This window comes from Buteo buteo, chromosome 2 (genome assembly GCF_964188355.1).
Source record: "Buteo buteo chromosome 2, bButBut1.hap1.1, whole genome shotgun sequence".
Classification (NCBI taxonomy): Eukaryota; Metazoa; Chordata; class Aves; order Accipitriformes; family Accipitridae; genus Buteo; species Buteo buteo.
The window spans coordinates 41,730,392-41,743,616 of record NC_134172.1 but is presented as its reverse complement, the minus strand read 5'-3'; the positions used below and the strand labels follow the sequence as shown (position 1 = coordinate 41,743,616).

Sequence of the window (13,225 nt, the reverse complement as noted above, 5' to 3'; positions counted from 1 at the left end):
TTGGAACCGAAATTCTACTCTGCTTGTAAATGCCAGGAAAGTCTTTTCCAGTTCTGGGGTACACTCTGTTCTACTTTGCAATTTCATTACCTCAATTCTAAGTAATTTGCTTTCGTGCTTTTGATACACACTTAAGACTCTTACCTAAGCTTTTTGTGTCCTGAATATGTCACTTTCAAAATGGCTTACTTCATAACTGGGAGTAAACAAATGCACAACCATTCAGACAACCACAGTTTGAGAGACTATTTTCTTTGGAAATAATAAAGATGGACATATGTTTAAGGACCTTCACTCTCCCACACGTAGTATTTTCTCTCAAAGAAGAGCAAAAGAAAAAAAATCAGACTTTCAATAGAGATTACAAATGTTAAGAAAAATACAGTATACAAGAGCACCATGGCCAGATTCCAGCGTAACGTCAAAATACTTTCAAACTAATTGTTAAATCCACCTTAAACCCTTCTTGCAATTTAGGAACTAGTGGCTCTTCCTGATTAAAACAAGCTATTCAATCAGTAACACTGATTACTCACAAGTCAGCAGGTCACAAAGCTTTGCACAAAGGGATTTTTCATATTTTTCAGAATGACTGTAAATGAGCTACAAATCAAACAGTGCAAACTCACAAATGGTGGTCTGTGACTGGTACCCAGTGTCGGGTGACGTGGTCTTAGCAGCCATAGGCATATACTCTAATTCTTTGAATAAAAGCTTAGATCCCACGAAAAGCTTCTCTTCTAAAAGGACAGGACTAGAAAACTCTGTTGTCCAGTAATGGCCAATACCAGCAGCAAACCAAATCAGTATGTAATCCATTCTGTCGACATTCAAAACTCTACTTATGTTCAGCTATCCTCTTCCTTGCTTTTGATTTGAACAGACAAGCGAACATTCTTCATAAAGCTGCAGACTGTGAGGGCTATTTCTAAATTTCCTTGGAACAGGGAGAATAAAAAGCCTGGTCTGTGTTTTGAGTGTCAAACAGGCAATCCTAAGATGCACTTCCAAAGGTGTATGTATTTATTCTCAGAGAAGATACAACAGTATAGATCAGTGTATAATAACAGCTTTATTTCTAATAATGGTAGACATGAGATGTCTGGAGGACCAAGGCACTTCATCTCCAAGTGGAGTGTCTCCAAGTGCTCTGGAACAATATGGACATCCCACCAAATGAGAGAGTGAAGAATGCAAAATAACATATGCTAATAAAGCAGTCCCAGAGCCAAAATCTTGAAAACTAACTTAAGTTTTTGGAAGTGACATGTCGATGGTTTGGGCCTAGAAGTGTATTACTGCAGTTAAACAGGCCTGAGATGTAACAGGCTACAAGAGACACGTCCACTATCGGCCCACCCTGACGACAACCCATCCCTAAGGGGAAGGTGACGTGTCCAGCAGTAGACTAGGATCTGAAAAGTAACCCAACCAAGCAGAAATGGAAGGGGAAAAAATTATCTATGTTGTATGGACATATGAGAACTTTCCCAATGAGTGAAGTTAAGAAACCTTGTAAACTAAATGTATAGCACTCAGATATTGTCTTTCTTTCTACAAGCATGGGCCAAATAGTTCTATTGGAAGGAAGAGAATTGTTCCATGAAGAAGCATTTTAACAAAATAAAAAGTCATGAGATTTGACCAAACTTGTAAGAACAACTATCCTTGTAATTTGTATTTCTTTAAAAAACAAGGAAGGTATTTAAACATTAAGATGGAAACATCTTAATTATTTGCTAATAAACTGCCTTATTGTATGGAATATTATTACGGACTAAATAAAGAACATCCCACATAAACTCCAAAGAGGGACAGCCTGGAATTTAATACAGCCCACCCTTGATTTGTATATTAAAACAGTGGCAGAAAAAATAATCCTCTTTCTTTCAAATAAAATACAGGACATGCAGTACAAACACTCCATTCAAAAGTCACTCTAATGAATGCTACTGTCATTGGGGGTAAAAAAAAAAACACAAAAACCTAGCAAAGGTGCAGAACAAATCACTCTAACAATATTTTGCTTAGTTATCATCTAAGACAAAATTTAGCTATGAAATACTTCTCAAAAAATCAGTACTTTTCAACACTTCTGTTATCCTAAATTTAGTAAGGTAGAATTTAATGCTTCAGCTGAAAAATTATGCCACTGGAACTTGAATGAAAATTCTAACTAATAAAAGTATATATTCTGATGTTTTAAGCACCAAAGCAATGAAGAGAGCTAACCTGGCACTGACTGAATTGTTTCTAAACATCTGAATAGATTATAATGTTCAGTGTTTCATTTCAGCCTTTACCTCTTTTTGTTTTTTAATGATGACAGAAAATTCTGTGTAGGGGATCCTTGGATTTAATTCACATCCCATTAATGTGGCACCCTCGTAATCCTTGATGTAGCCAACGTATTTTGCTTTTGGTACTTTAATATCTTTGGAGAAACCCTGAAGAATTAAAAAACTCAAGTTGTCATGATGCCATTTTCCTTTTACATTTGTTTTAACTGAAATGCTATGATGGTTTAGAACCAAATTCATCATAATGTTAAAATACAGACAATACAACAGAAAGAGTTACAGACAATGGTTCATAGTGTTGCAAACACCTCATGGGAGTCACTTGATACAAGAATAGTTAGTTGTTTATATGTATAGGAAATGAAGGGAGATGGAGGAGATAAAGAGATGGAGGAAAAGATTTTTACTGTGCACAAGTTTCCTGGATTTTTCAAAAAATTTGCTATTTAATATTTAAAGGATGCCAGTAGTTAGTCAAGGAAAGTTGCTGTTGAAATTGATGAGATGACAGTAATTTTATAGCCAGAAAATTGATGATTTTTTTGTCTTTTACTTTTGTATTTGAAGTGAAAAAATAAGATAACAAATGCTATTAAAAGTTCCAAAGTTATACTACAGTCTTCATACAGTTCAAAAGTTAATTGAAAAACAAACCCACAAAAGAATTAACCAAGACAATAAAAAGCAGTGTAGGACTCTCAATCTGGCTGCATTTTATTCTTCGTTACAGTGGTATCTATGAAAACTCAGTAAAAATCAGGAACCCAACCAGGACTTCTGCCTCACAATTTACCATCAAAGGCTTCAGACTCACATGGAGACTGAGCATCTTCAAATTGGGGAAGGGACATTTTAAAGGTGAAAAGGGTTGGTCTGCACAGATCTGAAAGCTGTATCACAAGCCCAGCTTTTATTAATTGTGAATGTGTGAGAGCAAATTGTATCAGTTTTATATACTGAGCCACAGAACAGCTGAGGTTGGAAGGGACTTAAGTAGCATCTAGCCCCATCCCTGCTCAGAGCAGGTCTCATCAGATCTGGTTGCTCAAGGCCACATCCAGTCTTGAAGACTGCCAAGGACAGAGATTCCACAACCTCTCTGGGCAACATTTTCCAGTGTTTCACCACCCTTAGGACTGGAAGGAAAAAAAAAAAATTCCTTCTTACTAGTTGCAATTTTCCATGATCCAACTTGTGTCCATTGCCTCTAGTCCTATTGCTGTACATCTCCAAGAACAGTCTGACTGCATCATCGCTCTGTCGTCTGACCAGACAGTTGACACCTGTTTAATCTATCAAATCTATTTGACAGATTAAACATTGCAATCCTTCCTGAACTTGAACCTCATGCTTCAAATCAGGAGGAGCTGGTCAGGTAAATTCTAGTCTGCCACAGGTTCTTCCTTACACTTCTTATAGAATCAGTGAAGGAACTGAATGAATACAGAAGCAGCCAACCCATATTTGACTGGTTTTTAGACTTGGCAAATTATAGGCTATACTGTACACCTATATTCAGATGATTCCATCAAAGTAAAACGCGTTATAAGCCAATATCATTACAGAAGATGAACACAGAGCACATTTTGTAAATAAAAAATATACACATAAAATTGCACTATGCATTTTCTCTGACTACTTTGTCACGTCTAGTTGTTTAGTACAACACTGCTAGATGTTAACTTCTTGAACCAAGTAATTTCTTACATTGACTTACTTGTTTTTTGAAGTAGCCGATAGCATATTCATCTGCATACGTGAGAAAGTTGAGAATGTTGTGTTTGATGTGGTATTCCTTCAGATGGTTCATTAGGTGAGTCCCATAGCCCTGTGTGAAACATATGAGGAAAAAGCCGTTACAAAGCCTTTGGGGACTGCACATATGAGAAACTGTGGACCGAAGGATCTTAGAGACTGTTTTTCAAAATGCAGTCTTTCCTCTAGATCCTGTTTTAAAGAGTTTCCCGTAACTAACATGGTGAGGCGTACTCAAGATCAAACTGTTTTCAGCCTTGTAAGGGTATCTTTGTGACCCAACAGGGAACACAAAATATCACAGCTTCTAGTGTCTGATTCACTTTTAATCTAAAAGAGACCAAAAACTAGACTCTCTCTAGGGGTAGCTCTAAAGAGGTACATTGTCCTGGAAGCTGTAATTCAAGGTGCACACATCATTTTTTTTCCTTTTAAGTTAGATACCAACTATTAATAGTCACATATTTCACCCATAACAGAACTACATATATTGTAATAATAGGGCAACCTTTCTTAGCCATATCACTTCAAAACTACAAAGCAGTCAGAATACCGAAATGACTCCTTCTAGAAGAGCCCATTCTGAGACGAGATCTCTGTTTTACTGTGTTCTGTGCACCTGCAGCAGAAAAAGCCTCTGCCTCAAAGGTTTTATAAACTGAACTTATCATAGGGCATAAAAGGGAATAGTGAAACAGTTTTTACCATTATAAGCAGCAGAGAATTTTTGAGTCCACAATCAGATAAATAGCTATGCCTTCTGACTGCACAGAAGAATAATTTCCATTTTCATTCAACCCCAAAGTAAACAAAAGGTTCCATTTATTCACATTTCCAAGTAAGCTATAGCCTTCCCCTTCCACTGTGAGATGAAGAAATGTAAAATGGACAGGAAAGCCCATAATAATGTGTTGTTCCTGCATATGTTCCAATTTTAACATCATGGAGACTAACTGGACACTTACAGAAATATACATGGAATTGTCTTGGGTACTCTGTTGTTGAAAACTGGGGAAATTTTCACTTATGTACATAAGCTAGAAAAATGAATTAGAAAATATATACTTCTGGTTTAATTCACAATTTAATAGCCCCAAACATGGAAATACCCAGTTAAAAGCAAGTTAGATAAGTGCTGAAGCTCAGTACAAAAAATTTAATAGTGACACATTTTCTTTAAAATCCTACAAATCTAGGTACAAAATTTTTGCATGAATCCTTCCTTTCCAGCTAGTGTTTGGAGCATCTGGTATTCAGACCTCATATTCGAAATTAAGACCTCATACGCGTTGAAGTAAGTACCACTGAATCTGAGGAAGCTGTTAAAGCCATATGCTCACTTGTTAAAGTGGCACACATCATGCATGGCATCAAATACAAAGAAGTGGTTTGACAACTGACAACATGTTAAGTGGTACAGCATTTCTTAGAACTCAGAAGTGCTCAAGATAATGAAGAGACTTTCTAATTACAAATTTGAGTTCTCAAATTCTTTGGAGAGGACAAAAACTCTGAATGAAAATTTTTAATAAAAAATATTTTCCTTAAATGCAAGATAGCAGTACATGAGCTAGCCAAGCTCCTCACTTCCCTTCTCACCAGCAGGGTGAAAGGAACAGCGTATGAGAGGCCAACATTTTATTTACACCTGAAACACTGCAATTCATTCCAGTAATTCTAAAGCATCTAATCTCTGACAAAAAATGTCAACTTTGTGTCTCAGAGAAATTCCAGCAATTATGATGACAATTACTTCAAACATTTTCTGCTGACTTATTATTTTTATAATCTTCACAGGATTTATTTGTTCTCACAAAAACTTGCCGAAGTCTAGCAATCCTAAAAAGAAACTAAGCTGTGTGCAGTAAAATTTAAACTAATTTTGTAACATGGGATCAAACTACCTCAAAACCAATCCAACTTTTAAATATCACATATAAATGAAAACAGTACCCATATTTCTTACTCCAGCCTCAAATTGAATTAAAATAGGAATTTATTTTTCCCAAGAGTAGGCAGCTCACCCATGTGTGAACATTCAGTTTTTCTCAGTTACCTGCTGGTAGGAGTCACCTTACTCATACAGGAATGGGGGAAGGCCAATTTTCAGAAACAGTCAATGGATCTTCACATACAGCGAGGTGCCCAAAGGGTAACAGCAGATATTGTGCATTATGTGTGCATATGCAACCTAGGCAAACTCTCTGAGGGGTGAGATTTATTTGTTCTATTATATTCTGAAAGGTTATTCCTAGAGGATTGCAACACACCTTTGGCAGCTTAACTTGTGTAGTGCCGTTGGTTGTTTTAGTAGAATGAAAACACCTTTTACAAATTATCCAAACTTAGGATAGACGTACCTAAAGCATGTTGTTATTGTTTGAATTTGCTAAAACACTTGGATACTTTTATGACAGGCCTCTTTATAGGCCTCTCTGTATGACATGCTCTCTAACACCAGAGTTGAATATAATCAAATATAACCCAAGTACTAAAAACTGTCACAGGCTTTCAACCCCACTGTGTTACCCTTCCACACTCAGAGCTCTTCCCTTCAAAGCAGGGCACACAATTTCTGCATGTTTAACTGCTACAAACTCTAAATTAATCCACATCTCTGCTCTTAACAGTTTCAACTGAAAAACATAAAGCTATAGCACCATCTAACGGCAAAATCCTGAATCGAGCATTCATAGATCAACACCTGTAGCCCCTGGGAAAGCAGGAGGAATTTCCTGTGTTCATAGGGCTCCACGCTCTCTCAACATAGCAGCTAATTCTCAACACTCTGAGAACATTTTGTGAAATGAAAGACCTTATAGAACAAAAAAGACCTTATAGAACAGCGCGTGTGCTTATTTTGAGATGCAAAACTAAACCTAAATTTTGGACATACCTCATTTTCATTCAAATCATGTATCATCAGAATGTGATTGAACACAAATTACTGTCACACACAAGCAATACTTATTTCAGAGGAGTGAATAGTCCAAGAATGGGAGACAGCTGACCCCTATTTTTGTGTTGAGGAAGATTTAGTATTATTATTATTGTTGTTGTTATTAATCCTACTAGTATGCTGAAGATTCTAAATCTGCACATGAGCTTTTGTGTAGTATATTCTGAATCACTGTATCTTTCAAACTCTGTTCAGCAACTCTGCAACATATTCAACGTGACTAATAAGATTAGGAGCATATGCAGTGGTGGGGACTCAAATATATTTAATGAACACTAGTAGAGACTTATTTTTACCTTGACTTGCTCATTGGAAGTCACAGCACAGAAAACAATCTCCGTAAATCCCTGAGAGGGGAACATCCGGAAGCAGATACCACCAATAACACGACCATCTTTTATTAATGCAAGGGTCTTGTGTTTCCTGAGTAGACAAAAATAACAGTCATTTTAATTCATGTACATAGTATATAATGTGCCAATACCCTTTTTCAGAAACTTGATTCACTTCTTTCCATGATGCTAATGCAATTGTATATGCCTCTGTTAAGTTAGCTGCTTGTATCTACAGAAGAGTTGCTATTTTAACATCATGCTTTGAATTTACCATAAAATTCATCATTCATGCAGCAAGGTCCTGGCCTTGCCAAGTACTCCTAGATACTATGGTAATGCCAAATAAATAAAAAGCTGTATTGCTTTCATTGATTCTACTGCTGACAGTTATGCCATTGCACAGTTCTCAGGATGATTTTACCCTGACTAAATTAGAAATTAATGGAGTTACAGGACAGTAAGTCCTTTCTAAGGGATTCCTGTTTCCTTGCATGCACTCTATAAAGCTAGGGTATCAGTTTTAGATGCAGCTGATGAAGCAAGAAATGATATTTCATATTTAGTGGAATGAAGACCAGAATAAATATCCATTTCTGTTGCATTTACATTGACTGCCGGGAAAGATATTACAAGGGTGCAACCTGAACTCTTGTGTTAAGGATTAAGAATTTCAGTGTCATCCTCAAGGTCTGTAAAGATTTACACTGCACCTGTTCTCTAGATTATTCAATATATAGTATCACATGAATTGTATAAATAATACAGTAAATTTACAGAAGATATCTTTTAGGGGGGGGAGTTGGTGCTGAAAGTGAGCCCCTTCCAAAAAAAGGTAGTCTGCAGAGTAGTTATATTTTATGTGCTACTGTTGAAGGAGATTTTATACATTTTATATATTCTTATTTTTCTTTTACTCATTTTGGTGCTTTTTATTTGTGGAATGACAGCAGCAATGTAGTAGCTTGAGCTTTTAATTTTGTTTCTTCATGTTTGAGTTGTTTAAGCAACAAGATTCAGTAAGGATGGCCATTTCAGAAATAAGAACACCAAAGACGATAATAAGTAAGGGAACACCTGCAAGAAATTTGGGAAGTGAACTGGACTCCAGCATCTCCTACTTGATGTAGGTTTGTGTGTAGCCACTACTCAGCCGAGGTCCCCACTGTGTGTCCCGGAGATTCATGGCAGATGCTGGGGTTCTCTGAGCTGTCCAGATGACATGTTCCACCTCCTTTGGATCAACTGTTTGCCACAGGCACATAAAGGAGAGCATTTTCTTGCTGTAGCAATATCCATACCTCTTTCTCAAGCACAGACCACTCTCCAGACAAGATATCTATACCGAAGAGCACTTAAACTACCAGCAGTTCCTCTCAGCCTACTAGAAGAGTCTTTCCCAATAAGGGAGGACCTTGAGAAATATGGGAGAAGGCCATGGCTCAGCATCACTACTTCAAAATTTTGCTTTGATGTTTGGTTATGAGGGAACCTGGCTTCTTAACCAGTAGCCTCTGCTTGAGATCACAGTGCTGCTAAATTCAGACAAGATCCCAGTGCTGCTTCTCTCTCCCAACCAAGCAGTGCTTACACCAACATAGGAGAGGTGAAAGAGTCTGGACTGGTGCTGGCCCTCAAGACAACAGTGCTGTTCACCTCTGAAGAATGCAGGAGAAGGCCCCAACATCAGTCTCCTGTGCCTGGACACCTAAGTCCTGTCCAACAGTCCCCAGCAGCAGGCTGTTTGTGCGTCAGGAACCGCACGGACCCAACAGCAGCTGTGGTTGCTGGCACCGAGAGCATTGCCGAGGGGAATGCTAGTGAGCCTAAAAGCAGAGGAAATGGTTCCAGAATTGTTTTCATAACTGCTGCAGCTACAATACTGGGCACAAAGACAGAGGCTGACATCACCAGTGGTGGAGGAAGGCTCTTCCACGAACCACGCTGGGCAGTTGGCTGCAGTCAGCTCAATCGAAGCTCCTTGAGGTCTCTGCCGACGAACAGCAATGAGCCCATAGGCATCCTCCACTGTGAAGTGCTGTGGTTAGTACAGGGGACCCCTAGGCTATTCTTGGGCATGGATCATTCAGAGGCACAAGCTTTGGGAGAACATACTGGTCGAGAGGAAGCAGGCTCTGCCGGGAACACAATGGTGGAAAAGCCGACACTTCTGAGGAGAACCTCCCTTTCTGCTTGAGCAGCTGAGGCTCAATTCAGCCAGGACACTAGGTTAGGTGGAGGACCATGTGCAGCCTGCGCACGCTGCTACGCTCCTTTCAAGTGCCTGTGATGGCTGCTTTGCACCCAAAGCAAGACTTGCACTGATAAAACAAGGAAACCTGCACTGACAGAGGAAAAGCAATGTGCTTGGGTGGGTAGTGATTTCTCCCACACCGACTTAAATGCTGCTTTCTTCATAAATCCCACAAGTTCTCATTGAAAAACTTCAGTCTCTGCTGCTATTTGGTTCATGATCTCCACAGAGGATGGAGCAGCCTGCAGGTTGGTATGGGCCTGGAAACCACTAATAAGCACCACAATTACTTTCTGACTTTCAGTTCTAACATTCGAAAGTACAAGATAGGTAGGAGCCTTCCCTGCAGGCCCACGTCCCACAACAAGAAGCCGCTGGTCATTAACACAGCCACCGAGATGGTATTTAGGTACAATCCACTTAGGCTGGCCAGGATTTACAGCTGGGGGGGGCTTGAAAAGATGGGAAAAGAGTAGCACGGTCAGAGCTGCCCTCCAGGCCACCTGGGCTGGCCTCTTCCTTACACCACCGCCGGCAACCAGCGCCGGGCTTGCCCGGTCGCACCCGCCAAACCCCTCTCCAGCAGCACTCACGGGTCAAAGACCAAGCGCGTGATGTACTCCTTCGGCATTCGAGGAAGCTGGTGGGAGAACACGTTCTGCAAACCGACCAGCCACATCATGATCTTCTTGTTGGGCTTCTGGTTCAGGGAGTTGCCGACCACGTGGAATTCGATCACCCCCCTGCGCTCCTCCAGCCGCGCTGCCTCGTCCCGCGCCGAGTGCGCCGAGAGGAAGTTGGTCTGTGCCGCACAAAAAAGGAATAAAACAACATTCTGGAGATTTCACATCCTCTGATGGAGCAGCCTTAAGTAACAAACAAGTGAAACCCTCTCTTTTTTCAAAAATAGAGCCAGCAACGATTATTTTTATTTTTTTTTTAGCAGAAGTGACACTGTCAAATAAGCTGGATAGAAGTCTACACTACAGCGTACAAAGGCTTATTCAAACTTCTTTTGCTAAAGATTAGGTAACAACAGTGGTGGTTATGACTCAACAAGTTCCAACATCTCTCGGGGGGGCAGCACTCATCCAGCTGAAGCCTATGCCACTAAATCTTCGTATTTTCCTTAGTCTAGCCAGCTTGGACAAAAGTAGTGGATTCACCTACGCATACTGCAAATCACATATTTTAATGGCAGTGCAAGCAAAGTCATATTTTTTCATTTTACTAGTGCCTTCCACCAGCTACGCCGCTATCCTAACAGCCTAAAAAGAACATTTTAATTTCTACTGATTTTGCTGTTACACCTCTAGCAATGGCATCCATATATTTGAATGGAGATGAAATCAATACAGACAATTTATTTCACTTTTGTTCAAGATCATTTCACAACACCAAAACATCTCTGCATGCATGTACTGTTTACTTTTTAGAGCAAAGTTTGGCTGCTGGGTTTCTAGTCACTGCCAGCCCCAACAGCCAGACGGGCACAGCATTTGTAATATGCAGAGACATCAGTCACAGTATATAGTTTGAGTAAGAAATGTAGGTGGTTCCAAATCTTCAGCAGTCTCTAGCTAAACCTTGGCAAACAAGAGCTGCTGGCAAAACATAGCCTGGCGAAGGGAACAGAAGGAGGAAAAGCCAGCCAAAAAAAAAAAAAAGTGTGCAATTCTGTACATGGCACAATTCTGCAATTCTGTTTGTTTTTCTCTTCCAGCAGAAAAAAGAGCAACTGTGGAAGACAGAGCAAATAACTGTTTAGATCAGCCCTTCTGCACTAGGCAGAGGTTTTAACTTTGGATCGTTCATTTCGCTGCAATATTTGAACCCCATTTACCTTGTCTTATCAGATACATCTATGACTAACAATAAAAAGCATACTCTGGAACTGTTCTGTAACAAAAGTACCTTGCAAAATAACCTGGGATCTACATTTTTACTATCACTAGTTTCCAAGTCTCTTTGCAAACAGTACGCAATGTGTTAAAAAAAAAAATTAGATCTATTTTTCATGTTAATGATGCATTTCATCAATATTTTTTGCTCACCTAATCATACTCTTTGAAAGTCTCTATTTTTTTTACTGACAGCATGGTAAGTTTTGTGGACTCGTAGCTTATCATACTCTATCCATGTGGAACATTTATTGAAAACAGACCGTTTGCAAGCAGACCAGGTCTACATATATTTCTCACCTCTGGCCCAAGCATTGCTGCAGGATCTGTAATTGTTGACATTACTTCATTGATTAATTCAATAGGAATATCTCCTACAACCCTTGGTCTTTTTGAATCCTCCAGAGAATAAGGTTCATTATTTTTTCTCTTCTCCCCTATAAAACAAAACCAGAACAAATTAGAACAACCAAACTGTCAGAGACTAACACCATGAAGTCTAGCACTTCTGTTATATTCTTTAATTTGTATGCCAAGTTTGGGGACTTTTTTTTTTTTTTTAATCCCTATAGAAAGGGAGAAAGAGAAAGAAGTGCAATCCGAACAATACTTATTACTGCTGCAATTTTGTCTTTGTGCTGGAAGGACAAATATACCTCTCCTTCTCCTATACCTCTGTAAATTCACAGTGAAACTATTTGCTTTTCTTTTTCCTTCAGCATCCTCTGCAGTGAACCTCTGTGCTGCTGTCTTGGAAGGTCAGTGCTCAAAACACAAATTATAGCGCATACTTTTGGATAACATGAAATCCCCTTTTGGGATTCACTGGAATTAAGTATCCATTATAGATTTCTTTCACCCTTTTTTGTAAACCAAGTGGCACGTACAGTCTGACACATCATACATATTTGACTTAGAAAAGCCACATAAAGTTTCCAAATCAAAATATACCATGTTAATTATTAACTGCCCTACTCACTGTAGACCAACATGTAATATAGCAAAAGGAATTATTTAAATTCATGAAAGAAAAGTCCACCAAGGACTAGTAGAGGTACAATAATACTGATAGAGCCAGCTTCTAGCTCAGGATTTATCCAAGCAGCAAATTGCTAAATACTAGGAAAGCATACAAACAGGAATATCACTCCACGGTCAAATTGTTTCTGTATTTTTTCCCTAAAGATCTGCTAAAGGTCAGAGACAGGATGCAGAATTGTGCCTTGTGATCAGCACTTAGCAGTGACATAAGTTAGTTTGGTTTTGTTTGAGTTGATTTTGATTTTTTTCCCCCTAAGGAAAATCCACAATAGCTTTAAGATCTTTTTTTTTTCCTGAAACAAACAGGTAGTTTAGGACCCACTATGCCCACTATTTTACACACGTGGCACAGATTGTTTTCCCACAGTTACAGCGCTCTAAATACATAAGGATCAAACTGTTCATTCCCCTTTTCAGCCTTTCAAGCAGTACAATTGTTTTCTTAAAAACATAATTTTATTGTTAACCTCCCTTCACTGTGGAAACTTTTATTCCTATTCTTTATTTCTTACTTTTTAAACAGTTATTCATATGTGAATGGACCTTCCTTCTTCTTTTCCAAGGGATTATTTTCTTGTTTTAAAACAGAATTTTTTGAAGCAATTTGTCAAAAGCTTTCTGGAAATCCAGGTACACAAAACCCTTCCCAAATGCTCAGCAGTTCCTTCACAGATATGTACAAG

General features: G+C 38.9%; 1 protein-coding gene across 8 annotated transcripts in view; it reads right to left on the bottom strand.

The window, feature by feature from the left end:
* Nucleotides 1–13,225, bottom strand: part of KAT2B (lysine acetyltransferase 2B) — a 45,616-nt gene that overhangs the window by 6,899 nt on the left and 25,492 nt on the right. For 7 of the 8 annotated variants that reach the window (XR_012653695.1, XM_075052066.1, XM_075052077.1 and 4 more), the window contains exons 9-13: nucleotides 11,802–11,938; nucleotides 10,194–10,402; nucleotides 7,311–7,437; nucleotides 4,018–4,128; nucleotides 2,304–2,447 (exon numbers count right to left, since the gene is read on the bottom strand). Coding sequence is in view for 7 of the 8 variants with exons in the window: in XM_075052066.1 (XP_074908167.1) it covers nucleotides 2,304–2,447; nucleotides 4,018–4,128; nucleotides 7,311–7,437; nucleotides 10,194–10,402; nucleotides 11,802–11,938 (728 nt within the window). In the remaining variant the exon portion in view is untranslated. The remainder of the gene's footprint in view (nucleotides 1–2,303; nucleotides 2,448–4,017; nucleotides 4,129–7,310; nucleotides 7,438–10,193; nucleotides 10,403–11,801; nucleotides 11,939–13,225) is intronic. The other variant, XM_075052058.1, reaches the window with a different exon arrangement.